General features: G+C 37.8%; 1 protein-coding gene across 2 annotated transcripts in view; it reads right to left on the bottom strand.

Moving 5' to 3' along the window:
- VWA3B (von Willebrand factor A domain containing 3B) overlaps nucleotides 1-17159 on the bottom strand; it is a 98930-nt gene that overhangs the window by 42020 nt on the left and 39751 nt on the right. The window contains exons 9-16 of one of the 2 annotated variants that reach the window (XM_087726636.1): nucleotides 14806-14922; nucleotides 12805-12998; nucleotides 11148-11302; nucleotides 9880-10018; nucleotides 8643-8774; nucleotides 7512-7610; nucleotides 4406-4588; nucleotides 2031-2158 (exon numbers count right to left, since the gene is read on the bottom strand). In XM_087726636.1, the coding sequence (XP_087582762.1) occupies nucleotides 2031-2158; nucleotides 4406-4588; nucleotides 7512-7610; nucleotides 8643-8774; nucleotides 9880-10018; nucleotides 11148-11302; nucleotides 12805-12998; nucleotides 14806-14922 (1147 nt within the window). Of the gene's footprint in view, nucleotides 1-2030; nucleotides 2159-4405; nucleotides 4589-7511; nucleotides 7611-8642; nucleotides 8775-9879; nucleotides 10019-11147; nucleotides 11303-12804; nucleotides 13002-14805; nucleotides 14923-17159 lie in introns of both variants that reach the window. The other variant, XM_087726637.1, reaches the window with a different exon arrangement.

The raw sequence follows: 17159 nt of genomic DNA, 5'->3' as shown, positions 1-17159 counted from the left end.
AAAGGCTACAGGATTTTAGACTTTTAAAACTGGAAAAGTAAATCCAGGCAGCATTATTTATTTTAATGAAGGATAATCTCAGATAAACTACAATATCTATATGTAATAGCTACACAGACACACCAACCTGATTTTACTAGTAACATCTGAGTCTACCCAGAAAGTACACAAGAGAAAACAGCTAATGATAACATGGCACACTCAGAAGCGGTTACTGAAAGTAAGTCAGAAGAATCTGAAATAGTATCAGATTCAGAAGGGGCTACTGACAAACAGTCTGAAACAGACTCAGCATTCGAATTATGGAGTTCTCACGGATTTAATAAAGGAATTGCAAGAATGTGTTGCATGGCTAGAGCAAGGGATGTGGTGAAGCCAATGGGGAAATATACAGGAACTATCAACAGTTTAAATCATTTTTCCCATAAAAAATGGGAATCTTGCACAAAAATGCATAGAAACATGGATTCTTACAAAAGAAAGGGCAAAGGAAACATAGGCTGAAAGGGGAAGTGGTGCCAAAATCAGCTATGCCACTAATAAAAATGTTTAATGCTGTAGTACTAGGTTACTAACAAAGGGCTAAACTTATAAATATGGAAAAATTACAATGAGGTTTTTGCATCAGTAGTTAAACTTGCAAGACTCAGAATTCCATTTAATCACATTTATAAAACTGCATGTGGAGCACTTAGGTATTAATACAGTTATTCTACATGGGTCAACAAAGTTTTGAAGATCCAGGGAAAGAAAAATTGGTACATGAACTGAAAACTCAATATATGGACTAAAGCAAGCAGCCACCAGACGACATATCCCATGCCTGGGCCTTGAACTGAAAAAAGCTGATCCACATTTATATACAAGAGGTAAAAATAGAAGGCACGTGTACATTCTCTGTTACGTTGAGAATCCAGCTGCATTTGCAGAGGAGGAAAAAGACAGTTTGGAGATAGCAAACAATGTAAATAAAAAAGTGGTAATAAAACATCTTGGAAATATTACCCTCTCTCTGAAAATTGAAATAAAAAAGATAAACAAGACAAATAATAGAGCAATGAACAATAAATACTAATCCCAAAGAAGTGTCTAGGTCACTGGGAGACCAATGAGTCAAATACATCCCTGATTGCTTGATATTTAGACAGAGAAGCAAACCAAAGCAAGTTACCAAATAATGAGCAGGGGGGAAACCACCATACATCACAAGTGTGAGTTGGCTGGGGAATTCAGAGAGTTGAAGCTCACACATCTTAAAGTTGCCAACTTGGAAAAACACTGAGAGCAAAACGGAGGGAAAGCCTATGTTTCTATCAGAGGAGCAGAAACAACTCCAAGGAGTGAAACTGACAAGCCCATAGAGGTACATTTACTCCACATCAGACTGTCCTACAATATTGGTAGTCCTCGACTTATAACCACAATAGAGCCCAATATTGCTAAGCGAGGCCGTTGTTAAGTTAGTTTGGCCCATTTTACGACCTTTCTTGCCACTGTTGTTAAGCGAATCACTGCAGTTCAAGTTAGTAACATGGTTGTTAAGTGAATCTGTCTTCCCTATCGACTTGGCTTGTCAGAAGGTTGCAAAAGGGGATCACAGCCGTCATCAATGAGTCAGTTGCCAAGCTTCTGAATTTTGACAACATGGGGATGGCTGCAACGATTGTAAGTGTGAAAAATGGACATAAGTCACTTTCTTCAGTGCCATTTTAACATTGGTCACGAAATGAACTGTTGTAAGTCAAGGACTAGCAGTAAAGATGCCCAGAGGTTTTACAGAGGAGTATTATATTTTCCAGTTCATTATCGTTTTGAACAATAAAAGCACTGATTTTTTCTAGTTGTTTCTTTCTTCTCCCAGAGTGCTTGATTTTATTGACATCAATGTTTTTTTCCCCTTCCTTACCCTTGTCTGTTCAAAATAGAAACCACTGTGGCAAAAATTGTCCTATGCATATTTTAGTCAAGTTAAATCATGAAATACATAGCTGAAGAATGAAGAAACAAAGAAAGGCAGAAGAAGCACATACTTATCTTGAATGTTTTTTGCTCCATTAAACAAATCCATCAAATGGCTACCAGGGTAAAAGGATTGTACTTTGCTCAGTTGTTTTTCTCCTCGTTCTATCTCTCTTCTAACCAAATATATATCCTCACACTGCCAAAAAGTAAGACGTTTGTTATGATTGTTGAGCAAAACAAAGACTAGGGAACTTCTTTAAAAAAAATAGCAAATAATTACAAGGCACCATCTATATATGGTACAGCTGCTTTATGTTTTAAGCGGGCTTTGAAGTAATATTTTATTGCTTCCCCTATTCTTTCTGAGCACTGATTTCCCAAGGAGAAATTTCTATAGTGTTTCTTAAAGTATGGTCCTTGGTCCTTGGGGGTCTCTGAGGAGTCCACAACATCAACATTATTTGCCAGACATTGAAGATATTTGAAAATTTTAAAATAATCTCCCTCATGTTTATTTGTTCAAAAATATGGGTTTTTGAATGCAAAATATTTTAGTTAATATCTAGTGGGTTTAATATTTGTTATGATTCAATAATTTTTTGATGAATGCATGGATTTTAATTTTTAATGCAGTAAATATTGATAAATATATCCCATAGAACTAAAAGTTCTTTTAGATTCCTCCATAATTTTTAAAGGTGAGAAAGGATCTAGAAAGCAAAAACCTTAACCTTGATCCCTGGTATTTCTTAGCCTTTTTCCTCTCTTTAACTATAAAAATGTAACCCCAACAGAAAAGAATTTACATAGCTCAGGGTTGAACTGTGGATTCCCTCTGAGCTTCATTGATTTCTTGCGAACATTTCATTACTTCAACAACTGACACCCGACTAGCGCTGATGATGTTACTTGGTCAGGTATTAAAATTTCTGCCAAAAAAACAGCCAAATTCCGGGAGCACAAAGAATATGTTTTAGCAAGAGGTTTTTATAATGTTATTTTCACAATCGCCCATGAGTTACCAATTCCTTTTGTAGGCACCATATCAGTGGTGAGTTATGACCAGTACGCCCCAGTATGGGCGTACCGGTGCCTGCCAGGAGCACCAGGTACCATTCTGGTACGGTGCTCCAGAGGACCCACCCTCCCGCCCATACTCCTTACCAGTATTTGAGCTCTTCGGTGCTTCTGTGCACACGCACAGAGTGTACGGCATCTGCGTGACACTCCGCCGAACAGTTGGAGCGTCGCGGAGACGTCACAGAGCGTCACAGAAGATAAGGACACATGTTCACATGTGCGCACATGTGTGCAGATGTGCCACATGTTCGTGTGGTGGACATCGGGCCCCGATGCACCTTACCAGTTGCACCGGGATCCGGAACCCACCACTGCACCATATAGCCCAAAACTATGCAAATGAAAGTCTGGCTTGCTATAATGGATCGGTCCCTAAAATAAATAACTATTTTAATTATCACCATATTACTTTGGTTTTGATATCAACACTTTCCATGTGTTAATTAAGCAACCCCCTTGGCTTTCATCAATCCCCAAAACATCAAACTTCAGGGCAAACCAAAAATCTAGTGTAATTTTTTTCTTACTATTTTGCCATGCATAGAGCAGCAATTTCCTCAAGTGCCCCTTAGATTATATTCAGTGGAGAAAATAAAATGATTTGATCCAGAAATTAAAATGATATCAAAAAGAAAATGTACAAGTCACTTAAATGTTGCTTCATTGAACTGATCTAGTGTTGAATCAGTTAATAAATCTTGATTCTTAATATCGGTTTGTGGCAATATTTTTGCTTGTTTTTTTAAACTACCCAATAGCCAAAATACTTGCTCTTTTGCTCCCCCACCTTTTCTTTTCTCTTTATACCTAAACTTTTCTGTATTTTACTTATACTTTTGAGTGTCTTTCTCAAAGATTAGTTTTCAATTGTTTAAGAAATTCGTATTAAATTCATATGACATTTATCTTCATTAAAGCTATTATTCTGGTCATCCAACTATGGTGAAGAATAGTGGAGTTATAGTTTACAGTAACTCTGGGATACAGCTAAAGTACCTATTATTATTTTTTATGCAGTCTCCTGCAGGTTGAGTGCAACCTCTAGTCATTTCAGAACTATCCATGTAGTTTACTTGGAAAAAAATTGATATTTCTTGCTATTTTCTTCTGGGAGGTTTTCCTATTTCTCAATCTAATGTACAAACCCAATATTCCATAGATAACCATGAGCACTGAGCTTCCGTGTAGGTTTCTCATCCAGGTCCTAAGCAAGTCCAATCCTGCTTCAGCTTTTCCTTAATAGACCCAATCAGGATGGTAGGTACATGAAGGATATCTTGCTCAAAATCAGGTGCCAATAATGATATTATCCTATTACAGTTCTATCCTTTAATTTGGACTTGGACCATTTTTAAAGACTTACCTCAAAAGGTTTGGGGGAATCAGGATCTGTCAGAATAATATGGTAGTAATGAAATCGTCCACCTGTGCTGCTGGCCAGTTCATGCAAAAATTGATTAGCTCCAGTATCATCACAGTTAAATGATATAGTGTGAATTGGAATATTCCGCCAAAGTTTGAGTTCATCTAAAATTTTATTGGGGTGCTGTGCAAAAAGAAAGGAAGGAAAAATGTGTAAATTTAAAGATATCCAAATCAGAGGTGGGTTGCTAATTTTTTTACTACTGGTTCGGGCATGCTCACATGCTCGTGCAATGCTCTGTGTATGCGCAGAAGCGTCCGGGTGGGTGGGTGCATGGAACCTCCTGCCACCGCTATTATTGGTTCGCCTGATCCAGACCAAAAGGCAGCAACCCACCTCTGATCCAAATAGAAAACACTTAAATGATCACTTAGCCTTTAACAATAAATCAAGTAGTGTAGAAGCCTTTAATCATTATTACCATAGCAATCAATGGCTGGGATTTCTTAAATCAGAAGCCAAATTCCACTGAATGAGCTTTACAATCTAACTTAAAAGCTCTGGTCCAAAAGGCTCCAATTTCTATGTTGCAGTATTTCTGGACAATAATTTATTGGTTGGCCAGTTTAGTGCAGAGGTTTCAAACTCGATTTCATTGAGAGCCACATCAGGGGTGTGTTTGACCTCGGGGAGCCAGATGTGTAGCCCTCCTGAACTCTGTTTTCGACTGCCACAGCAGCCTCTAGCATGCTGCCAGCCTCCACCAGATTGTAGATCAGCACCTGGGCTGGCCTGGGGCATTATGGGCCAGTCCTTCACTGTTTTCAGGGTGGCCTCCCAAGCCAGATCTAAGCACCCTGCAGGCCAGTTCCAGTCCGCGGGCCTTGAGCTTGACACCCCTGGTCTACTGCATAAGGCACCAACCAGAAATTAGGAGACCTGCTAGTCCTACTTTAGGCATGATAGCCAGCTGGGTGAGCTTGGGTCATTCTATCTCACACAGCGTAACCCATTTCATATGGCTGTTGTTGTGGGAAAGATAGGAGGAAGGAATACTATGTGTGTTCTCTTCCCTGAGTTATTTTTAGAAAGAATAAAGATGGGGTATAAATAAATAAACTGAGGGGCTTCAGATTTACCTGACTTCACTTGGTCTACATTGACAAAACCAATCTAAGCACTGCAATGTTCACTACAGGCTTCCCTTATCTACTGTTATTTCTTCCCACAAGAGCACATTAACCTCTGTCTCCAGTGGCATTTTGGAGAGAGTTTATGCTCTCTACTACACTCTGAAACCTTTCACCCTTATGCCAAAAATAGGAGCTACTTGCATGAAATGTAGGAAAATACCAGTATTTGCAAACACACACCTCCAGCCGCCATTAAAAAAAATCAAACTTTAGGTCAACTATTTTTTGCATTCCTGTAACTATACGCATAAAATCCATATTTACACTATATCAGATTCTATGATACTACATTTAATATGTTGTTCTTCTATCTCCTATAGAACCCTCTTATTTCCCCCAAAGTAGTCAATATTTTAAGCCTTTTTTTTAAACAGAGGGTTAAACAATGTCAAATTTGCTTTTTGTTGTTTGCTATTTGCACGTAGACATGGCTAGAAACCTGTTTCCTCTTGATGATTTGGAAAGTACCTCAACCTAACAGATTTGACCACAAAAATCCAGATGACCACAAATCTAGATGGCAACAAATAGATGTACAAATCTTTACTGCCATCCAGTGGTTGTCCATACTTCTGAAGCTAGAACTCAGTCAAAAATTCTGTTGAGATTCGCTATTCAATAGTAGCTATGCTCAATGTGAAAGTTCTTGACCACAGGTTGTCAGATTTACTGATACATTCCTTGTTTCTATGGAATATGTAACTAAAAAGAATCAAATCAAAAAATGTATTTAAAGAGTCTCTTCCATCTTGTCCCTCAGTTTTATATCAAAACAAGTCCAATGAGCTGGCCCTTTGAAGGAGGAGTATGATTTGGGGAGAAGATTAGATTAGAGGTCCACAACTTATTTACTGGCTGAATCTTTTCTAATCTTGATTTACAATAGCATTACTCTGCAGGATAGTGAGGAAACCCAAACTGCACAGAATAAGCAATACCAAAAGTTCCAACATCATTGTTCATGTGAAGCTCAGATTCTGTTAGTGTATGTTTCTTATGCACACCACTGACTGCTCATGGTACATGCAAAAAATAACCAACACCATGGCATAGCAACAGGGCATCAGGTTTACCAGACGTTAAAAGAGAAACAACACTAAATGTACAGCTGCCCTTTCTGAATCACTTCTCTATTCTATGCTTAAACTGAACATTTCCATTTTTGCCATCATCATGTTTCTGTCTCTTACACCCCATTAAAATCATCTCTATTCAGTACAGCTAAACACTCCTTTCACAGGGTTACACTGGCTATGTTTCCACTGCAGCTTTATCCTCCATGAATATTGCCACTTCTTTTCCCTTTTCAGTCTTTCATACCCAAAAACCAGGGGTGAAATTCAGCAGGTTCTGTCAGGTTCTGTAGAACTGGTAGTGGAAATTTTAAGTAGTTCAGAGAACCGGCAAATGCCACCTCTAACTGGCCCCAGAGTGGGGTGGGAATGGAGATTTTGCAATATCCTTTCCCCAGGAGTGGAGGGGGGGAATGGAGATTTTGCAATATCCTTCCCCTGCCACACTCACCAAGCCACGCCCACAGAACCGATAGTAAAAAAAAAATGAATTTAACCACTGCGAAAGACTCCAATTTAGTTAGTAGCCTCCAAAACTCTTGTTTTCCCCGCCCAAACCTAATCCCATTTTTTCCCTAATCCCATTTTGGAATGTCCTACTTTAGACACAGAAATGCTTCTTTGCTGTCCTCTGTCACCATATCCTCCTCCCAATCTCTCATGTTTCCAATGTGTCGATGGAATAAAGATCAGGAGGAGACACAGGCATGTATGCCTTCCTTCATCTGTCACCTTGTAGTCAGTTTGACCATCCTTGGTCTACATCAATGTGATGCTTTGTCATCTGGCCAGTGTTACATCATCATATTGTCCTGACATGATTTTCTTCTTCATAGATACCTGATCAGGTCTCCCATCAGTAAGAAGATAAATGGCTTGAGTGTCACGATCAGCAAAGGCAATCTGAAGTGCTTTCAGTACATTTGTAGTAGTCCCAACCTAGGCAGTCAGTGGAGGAACAGAGAAAAATTAAGATGCTAATGTGGGCAGATTTATGGGATGGGTTATAAAATTTATTTCTCAGGTATGCCGGCAAGGCATAGTTTAAACACTTTACATGATCTAATTCACATTGCAGATAATATATGTGGTATTCTGTATTTAAAATCCCATTATTCTTTTAAACACTGATATGCTCAATAGCTGAAAGTAATTAAAAACTACAAAAATATATTTCTGTAGTTTGCTGAAAGAGAACTGTTTAAATGTAAACCAGCTAGCTATTTGGATTAAATGAGGGAGTACATTATCCTGAAGATAGCTTCAGAAATGACTTTTGCCAGAGAAGATTAACTTCTTTATGTATTAATATTTAAATTTATATGCCACCCATCTCACAATCAAGAGACTCTGGGTGGCTTACTGAGTTCTCCCTCTTCCTTTAGATAAGTTGTAGGGAATTTGAATTACATGTACAGTAGATACTAGCCACTTGATCCAATTAATAATTCTTCCTGGGCCTTGTCCTTGTCCTGCTTTAGATTACCAGGCATATCTACACCAGTGAGCATGCCATATGGAGAATTCTGGGAACTGAAGTCCATACATCTTAAAATTGTTAGGCTGAGAAACACTGGTCATTTGTTTCCTGTTGCAAAGAATTGAACACTCCCAATAATTCTCAATATTCCTTCCTGGAGCAGGAATGTCTTTCTGAACCAATCTTTTTGCTCATTAGAAATGTTACTATAGAAAATAAAGTTGAGTTATTTTAAATCAAATCTGTATTCTAGTAAGCATGGTTACAACATTAATAGAAATTAACATAATAGAAGTATATTTATAAAAACACCAATTACCATATTAATGGGAGAGATAACCTAAATTATAATTATCTACTTGGAAGGATTTCCTTCATATGAAGTTTGACTTTAACCCAAATATATTGACCCAGAGCATGGAAGAAGGGAAGGAGAAGCCCAACAATAGTTTAGCTCACTTCCATTTGCTTAAAGTTTTCTCTATAGTTACCTGAAGTTGTTTTATCCAAAGTATAGCATCTTCTATATTTTCTTCATTAACTTCGGCAAGTCTGTCTTTCCAGGCTATTGCTTCAGCATCAAATTTAACAAAATTAAACCTGGTTTTGTTTTGAAACTGTTCCTGTAAGAAATCATCTGTTGAATGATTTCTCTGAAAGAGAAAAATCATATTCCCTTTGCCCACCCACCATTCCTCCTTGTCATCATATTGAGAAGCAGTCAGTTATGGGGATAATTTTTTTCATTTGCCTAGCAAATATGTATTAAATATTTTGGAATTTGTAATTCTGCTATCTCTTTAAAATATTGTCTACCTATAATCTAATTTTCTCTACAAGGTACTCACAAAATATTTGGCAGCTCAGCATTGCCAGAATTCCCACCCAGCATAGTGAATGTACTTACTTACTTACATTACTTACTTACTTACTACTTATTTACAGTACTTACTTACTTATTTAGCCACCCAACTTGTATCCAACAATTCTGGGTGGCTTGCAACAGTAAAACACTGAAAACATTAAAATCATCCATTATAATAACAGTGTCAACATACCAAATGATGACATGATCACTAGAGAACAATGATATGGGGAATGTCCTAATTTATTGTCCACCATTCTATCTGAGAAAATAGACTTAGAAAATCTCTTCCACTTGGCGGGAACTAGTAGAACATTAACGTGGAAGAATAAAGTTCTAGTCCTGCTCTAACAAATCCAGGGAAGATTGGAAAAGATTCCACTCAGAACTAATTCCAGGCAGCACATTTTCAGTTAAAGAGACCAACAATACAGGTAGCCCTCAACTTATCACCAAAGTCGAGCCAACATTTTTAATGCTAAATGAGACAGTTGTTAAATGAATTTTATCCCATTTTATGACCTTTCTTGCCAGGAATGGATCAGTCAGTTAAGTGAATCTGGCTTCCCTATTTATCCCTCACAAAATGGATCACGACCCATGGACATGGCAACTGTCATAAATATGAACCAGTTGTCAAGCATACAAATTTTGATCATATGACCATGGGGATCTGCTATGGTTGTTAAATGTGAACGATTGTAAGTCACTTTTTTCAGTGTCGTTGTAACTTTGAATGGTCACTAAACGAACTGTTGTAAGTTTAGGGCAATCTGTAAAAGGCAACTTCCTAGATCCCTTTCAGAAAAAGCCAGTCATTCTACATTAGGCACTTCTCTTCACCAAAACAGCCGTTCACTCACTCTTATCAGCTGATATATTTTCTCCTTCACCACAGGCAGTTTGTATATCATAGACTGAGATACATCAATGAGGATACAGATGTGGTCTTGTGTGATATCTCCAAAAAGGGCTCGGCTTCCTTTCTTAAGGTCCTGAATTCTACACAAGAATACTTTTTTACATGAAATGAAAGGCACAGCAAGAATGATTCTGAAATGCTCACGTACATAATTTTTATTTTTATTGTTAATGTAATATAAAGGACAAAAGAATGCCAAGTAAATCACTTTAAGGAAGACAAAATAAATATTGCTAAGTAAAATACATTTTAAATTGGCAGATAAACAAAGATTATTGGATAATTTATAAGAAGGAATATAATTTCAAGGCTATATAGCATTTATGTGTTAGTGAGTTAAAGCAGCTGTCAATCACTGAATTGGGATTACAATTCCCACTATTCTCAACAAACAAGATTTAAAGCATCGGATGAGAATTAGGTTTCAATCAGATTGTAGGCTTCATATTACCATGTAACTGTGCCATCCCTTAACCTAATCTATTTTATGGGGTTATTGCAAGGGTAAATTTCAATTGGACTTCTCTTTCCATTGGCTTTGAACAAATATAAACAACACAAATAAATGCAGATCAAAACTCACACTGGCAGTTTTAACGAGGCACTATTCAGTGTTTCATTATTATTACTATATTAAAATACATCCCATAAATATTGAATAAATATTCAATATTAAAGAAATAACACTTGGTTTTAGAAGCTCCCTACTAACTCTAATGAATGATTTACTTCAAATGGTATTCAAAATCTCATAGATTAAAAAAATAAAGTAGGACTCGAATAGTCATTATTTCAACATGATATAAATGTCTTAAAAGAGATTTATGACTACATTGGGATCAGTGCTTCTAGAAACTTAGCCATTATTTAATTTAGTAAAATATATGTAGAATATGCAGCATTACAGAATAAAAGTGATGTTTTTACAGCTGAATTTCTTTAAAAATAAGATATTAAGTTTGAAGGTCATGGAATGTAATTATGCTACTCAAAGGAATATTCATAAATATTCATAAATATCTACCCACATTTGATGTTGCAGTTAGGAATCCTTAGTGTTGCCCATGCTCAATTTTTAAATAAACAGAGTACCTAACATTAAATATTAGAGTACTTGGGCACTTCAAAATCTTTTTAATAGGATACATCAGTCCTTTTTTCATCATAAGATCTGTCTTTAGAAAAGTTAATATCAGGATGCAAACTTACCTTTCTTCCATTTGATGAAGAGAATTCTTCACCTTATTTTCAAACTCCTTGCATCTTTCTTTATTCAAATGTAAATGAATTATAGACCCATCTTCCAAGACTGTATGTATAAAATTGTTGCAGTATTTGGCATGGATTACCTTTTTATTTGTCTCCTAAAAGAACAAAGATTTCCTCTGTGAGTATGATTTCTTTAGTTTCCCTAAATCTGCTCAAGCTTTAAAATCAGTAGGTCTAAATGGGTTTGAAATGAATTCAGTTAAGTGATGTGCAACAGGACAAGAGAATCAGAGGCCTCGTAAACTTTTGATCAGCCTTGACTCAGGCAATGCAATTTAAATACACTGAAGTTTAATCCTCTCCAGAGACTGGGATGTTGTGAATTATAATCTAGCATACTGGAGACAAGCCCACATCGATCAACAAATGTGAAATATAGTTCTCTTTACTGTGCAAAGGAGATGGAGGGAAAGGAAAAAGCAAATTCTGTAGGCAATCTCTCATTTGCCTTTTCTGCAATTGAATTGCTTTCAATGTATAGAAGACCAAACAAACGTACTCTCTTGAAATTCATCTCCATTCTCTGGTCAGGTGGAGGGGAAGGTTAGGCAAAGGAGAGATTGCCTATAGAAATTATTAGTTTTTTAACCCCTTCTCCATAGAGAGAAAGGGATTTCAAGAGAGCAAGATGTTTTGCATAGTGTACCCATAGCTCTCAGCCCCAGGCTGTGACACAATCACACTGGTCTCCATGTATTCAAGATAATAAGTCAACATTCAAGCATTCCAAAGGGTGTGGAGTGATTAGGAGGCAAATAAAAGCCAAAGGTAAGAAACTGAGTAGTCTTGTCTCTTTCCACTCAGAAAGCACAGCCATATGATTTCCCATTTAGTCACCACTTTTCTTAGTGGCGGAGTTGCTGGTCCCCATTAGGGTTACTCAGTGAGGCTATCTGTATGCACAGGCATGCAGGAAGCAAATAAACATTTTCTCCTAGTGCATTTCAATAACATATTGGGGGATTCATATCAACTTATTAATGTATACAAGCAGTCCTTATTTGATATCCACAATTGGGACTAGTGAAACCATGACTATACTTAATGATCTTACTTCAACTTTCCTTTGCTTTACAGACCTGTAAATGTGAGGATTGGTCACAAAGTTACTTTTCATCTCAGTTGTAACTGAACAGTCACTAAATGAAGCAGTTGCTGCATGAGGACTATCTGTCTCAGTGCTTAACTTAGATTCCTTTACTTCAATGAAACATTAAATTTAGCTATTATGGTTAGATTGAACCCAATGCATTTCTTGACAACAGAAGTTATTCCAGATATGATGCTTGTGATGCTTTTTCTTTGAAAAATCCAGAATCAGTTTGGCTAAACATGTGAATAGTTTCTAGATGATTAAGAAAACAGAAGCCGTACTCTTTACCTCATTCAGTCACAATTCCTAATCAGTTTTCATAACTGCAGGAAATATTGCTAGGCAAACAATGGGATCCTGTAAGTGATCAGAAGTGCAAATGAAGCTTTCTATTATACAACTAACAAAACCTGGAACTCTATTTGATCTCCTCATTAATCCCCTCCTCCCAAACTCCACAAAAAAGGTAGAAAATTATAATGCCACAATGGGAAGGTTTCTTACAGCATTTGTCTGAAGAGATTCATTTTCTGGCTTGGTTTTTATATCAACAATTCCATTTATATGACGAAAAGCAAAATCAGGAAAAGCTGTTGATATGGTCAGACTCTGGGCTTCCAAGCCATTCTTCTGAAGCCACTCTCTGGAATTCTCAAAATCTTTTACTTCTGGTTCATATTCCGTTTTATCCATTTCTCCTGTTGATATGAAAATATTAATAAATAAGTACGTGCCAATATCAGCTTGAAGATATTATATGACTTAATTTTAAATGGATATATTTGCATACACATATTTATTTATGGTACATGACTAATACATTCCGTGGCACGACAAAACTGTGCTCGACTAAAGCGCGCCCGATTAAACCGCGTCACTGACGTCATCAACAGGGCAACAACAGCGAGCGCGGAGAAAGAAGGGCGCTTTAAATAGCGCTTTGAAAGCAAGCCGATTCAACTTAAGGTAAGGGTTAGGGTTAGGGTTAGGGTTAGGGTTAGGGTTAGGTTAAGAGTTAGGATTAGGTTTAGGGTTAGGTTAAGGGTTAGGTTTAGGGTTAGGTTTAGGGTTAGGTTAAGGGTTAGGTTTAGGGTTAGGTTTAGGATTAGGATTAGGATTAGGTTTAGGGGGGTTAGGTTTAGGTTTAGGTGTTAATTTTAGGTTTAGCGTTTACAGCGTGCTTCTGTCTCCGCGCTGTTGTTGCCCTGTGATGACATCAGCTACGCGGTTTCGTCGAACGCGCTTTAGTCGAACGCGGTTTTGTGGTGGAACCAATACATTCTTCTTTCCTTAGAAATATTACTACTTTATCAGTAAGTCTCCTCTCATCTGAGTCAATTCTTAGTCACTATAGTCTTTTGCAGGTCTATGTAATTTTCTTAGGTAACAGCTTGCAATATTTTGCAACTGCCTTCTCCTGGGATTATGACACGCTGTAGAGATTTTGTGACTGGGTAGGACTGCTGCTCTACTGGACACTGGAATGAGATAAGAAGAGAAAGCAGCTCACTTGTGTCCTTCATGGACAGCTGTGTTGTGAGACTGATGGGTTGAGTTGACTGCTATTCAGAGCTGCTGTGGGGAGATTTTGAGTAAGCAGTTCCATTGATGCAGCAAGGTATATCAGTGTTGGGGTCTCTGGGAGAACACTAATTTCTACAGTAGCTTCAGGAAATGGGAATAGGAGACTAAAAGTATGCCACCTGTTGTGAATAGAGAAGCTGGAGAGAAATTGGAGAGTGAAGTGTGCAGGGCAAAGTGTCTTTAGGGGAGAGAAGAATGGTCCAGGGCTTCTCTAGAAGATAGGAAGCAAAGACCCAAAGGAATGAGTTCCACTGAAGATTCTGGAAGGCTGGGAAGAAGCCACATGGTTGCAGGTGACAGCTTCACCCAGACTTAAAGGGAACTGAGGGGATTGGCTACCACTACAGAAACCTTTGCTTTGGGGGGAAATTTGGCAGAATACCCTGAGAAAGGTTTTTCCCCCTACACAGAGCAGGTGTTTTGGCTGAGCTGAAGAAAGTCCAATAACGTTGAACGCAGTCCAGTTCATTCCTTCCTTAACCAACAATGTCCTTTAGCAAAGGAACTAAGTCTGCTAGTGTAACTTTTTGTAACAAATTCTTCCCATAAATGAGAGATCTTATGTTGAACCCAGATCTACTGAGGCAAGCTGTAGCAAAAGAACAAGTGAAGGTGAAAAAGCATAATTTCAACAAATAAGTAGTTATTGAATCAGTAAATGAATATATATGTATGCATGCCGAGGAACTACAGTATATCTTCTTAACTTCCCCAATTTAGCTCTGCTATTTGTTCTCATATTCAGAAGTAGATTGCAAGTAAAACCAGCCAAGTCATAGAGAGTTTTTTTCTAGTATTTAGACTGTTTCTGCAGATTTACAATTTGTAGATTGATCACTAATGGATGGGCACGTATTGAAAATACTTTCCATCAAACTGTTCATAAATCAAGTCCTTTGCAATTATGCATTCATAAAATACCTGCCACTATTTCAGATTTCTCAAATTCTATGAGAATTTTCTCTATCTGGGTTAGGATATTCTTGGCTTCCTCTAGTTCCTTCCAAATCAGGTAGACATCTTCTCTAACACCGGTTCCTGCATTTGAGGGAAGGTATAAAGACATAGAGAAAATATTAGATAAAACTAAGGAAATAGTTTCTCTAGCCTTGCATAATCTTTAAATATTGTTGCATTTGGTAAGCCCAGGGCAGCTACAACAAATCATTACCCCTTTTTAAAGAGCCTATTCATGGCTATATAATTCTGGGGAGCCAATTCTATGCTGGATTTGTATTTCATGAAAATAAATAAAACCTATTAATTTCAGGATTATCAGACTTTAGCATATTATGCAAAGACCTAGCTCCCTGGATAAGGCTTTATTGCTTGGAAAGGTGGAAGGAAAGAGAGGGGGAGGAGGACCAGCAGCAAGGTGGATGAACTCATGGAAGTGGAAACGTCTGGAACAGTGGTGGGTTATGGCCGGTACACCCTGGTATGTGCATACTGATGCCTGCTGGGGGGTACCAGGTACCATTGCGGTACGGTGCTCTGGAGGACCCACCCGCCTGCCCACCCTCCTTACCTGTATTTGACCCAACCGGGCCATTTCCACATGTACATGTATCACAGGTGCGCACGTGTGCACATGGTGGATGTGCGGCCGCATCGCAGCGTACTGGTTGTGATGGGATCCATAACCCACCACTGGTCTGGAAAGTCTAACATTGGAAGGTCTGAAGGACCTTTTGAGGGTCCGATTGTCATGGAGAAAGCCTATGTGCCCACTAACAGTTGACACTGATTTAATGTCACATAATCACAATCAAAGTTGGTGAAACCACCCAGACATCCAGATTGTTCAAGCATATTCTCTTAAAAGAATGAAACTGGGATTAGAACCAAATGAGGGGAAAGGAGGAGTATCACTGTTGTTGTTTTTCTTTTCCTGTGCAGCCCCATGTAAGCTGGGAAAAGTGGTGTTAATAGGCTATGCAGTTCAAGACAGTATGGATTGTGTGTTCCATGAAGAGAAATAAATAGAAACCGTCCTCTCCAAGATTCTCTCTCACAGCTTCCAACAAAGAAGTCCTTTCTATGGAGAAAATGAGTCTCTTTAAATCAATTCTTAAATATCCAGACTTATTGGGAATTAAGAATTGCCACCTTGTACTTCCACCTCTATGGTGTCTCCTAGAAGAGGGGTTGTCAATCTTTCAGACCTCAGGGACCACTACATTCATAATTTTAAATCCCGCGGACCATTAGTACGGATTTTTAAAAAGATAAATAATATTTAGTGCAATATCAAAAATGCAAATAATTTTTCTGCAGACCACCACAATTTTCTTGCAGACCACCAGTGGTCTATGGACCAACGGTTGGTGACCACTGCCCTAGAGACCACTTTTGCTCTCTCTTAAATGTAAATGTATCACTACCATTCATTCCAATGCTTCAAGCCTCAAAGACTCCCAAACACGTGAGTATTACTACAGTAAATGAACAATTAACCCTCATCAATATACAAAGCACAGAAAAGTGCCAAAAGTGCAGGAATCATGAATGCAATGTAATTAAGGAACTGATAATGCAATATAATTATGTTCATATAATGCAGATGAATGATAGTCCACAAACACTTGTGCCGTTAAGTCTGCCAGTCTTATATAATGTTCTCCCTCTCCCCCCCCCCTCTCTCTCTCTCTTGAAAAAGAGTGTTTCACTAATATGAATAGGTAAGCTATGAAAAGAACATTGTTTGGAAAGCAGATCCAATGTTCAATTAAATATACCCGAATAATATGCTACGCTATTGGCTTTATCAGATTAAATATCAGCACCAGCCTTATGTGGTGCAGTAATCATTTTGTTCTCGTCAGTGCCAGAATAATGTCAAGTTTTATGATGCTGCAGTGGCGCTGCAGTTGGTGTGAACACGTCATGAACTGATTTGCTAGCACAGCAGATTTCCAAGGGGGCCATATGCCAGAGATTTGGCAGCAATGGGTTCCTGCTGTCATTAATATAACTGAATAGAAATAATGCATGCATAATTTTCATAAACCTCAGAACTATTCTGAGAGGTTAACGCTTTTCTCAGTCTTTCATTTTCACTTTTCATTGTGCATTTTTATGTGTTATTATATACTGCCATCTCCTGGGACTTTCCTATATTTCCTTCATTTGAATGAAAAAACACTGAAATGAGCATAAACCAACTGTATATTTTTTTAACAAGTGGAAGGACCTCATCCATTTCATTTATTATGTTTTTTTTTATTAGTAACAATAAATGAAATTAAGTACAATGATCAGTACACGAGCCAAGG

Source organism: Thamnophis sirtalis, unplaced genomic scaffold (assembly GCF_051295495.1).
Source record: "Thamnophis sirtalis isolate CommonGarterSnake01/CBP01778 unplaced genomic scaffold, rThaSir2_p1.2 scaffold_12, whole genome shotgun sequence".
In the NCBI taxonomy this organism is placed as follows: domain Eukaryota; kingdom Metazoa; phylum Chordata; class Lepidosauria; order Squamata; family Natricidae; genus Thamnophis; species Thamnophis sirtalis.
The sequence above is the reverse complement of the archived record's forward strand: the minus strand, read 5'-3'. Positions and strand labels throughout refer to the sequence as shown.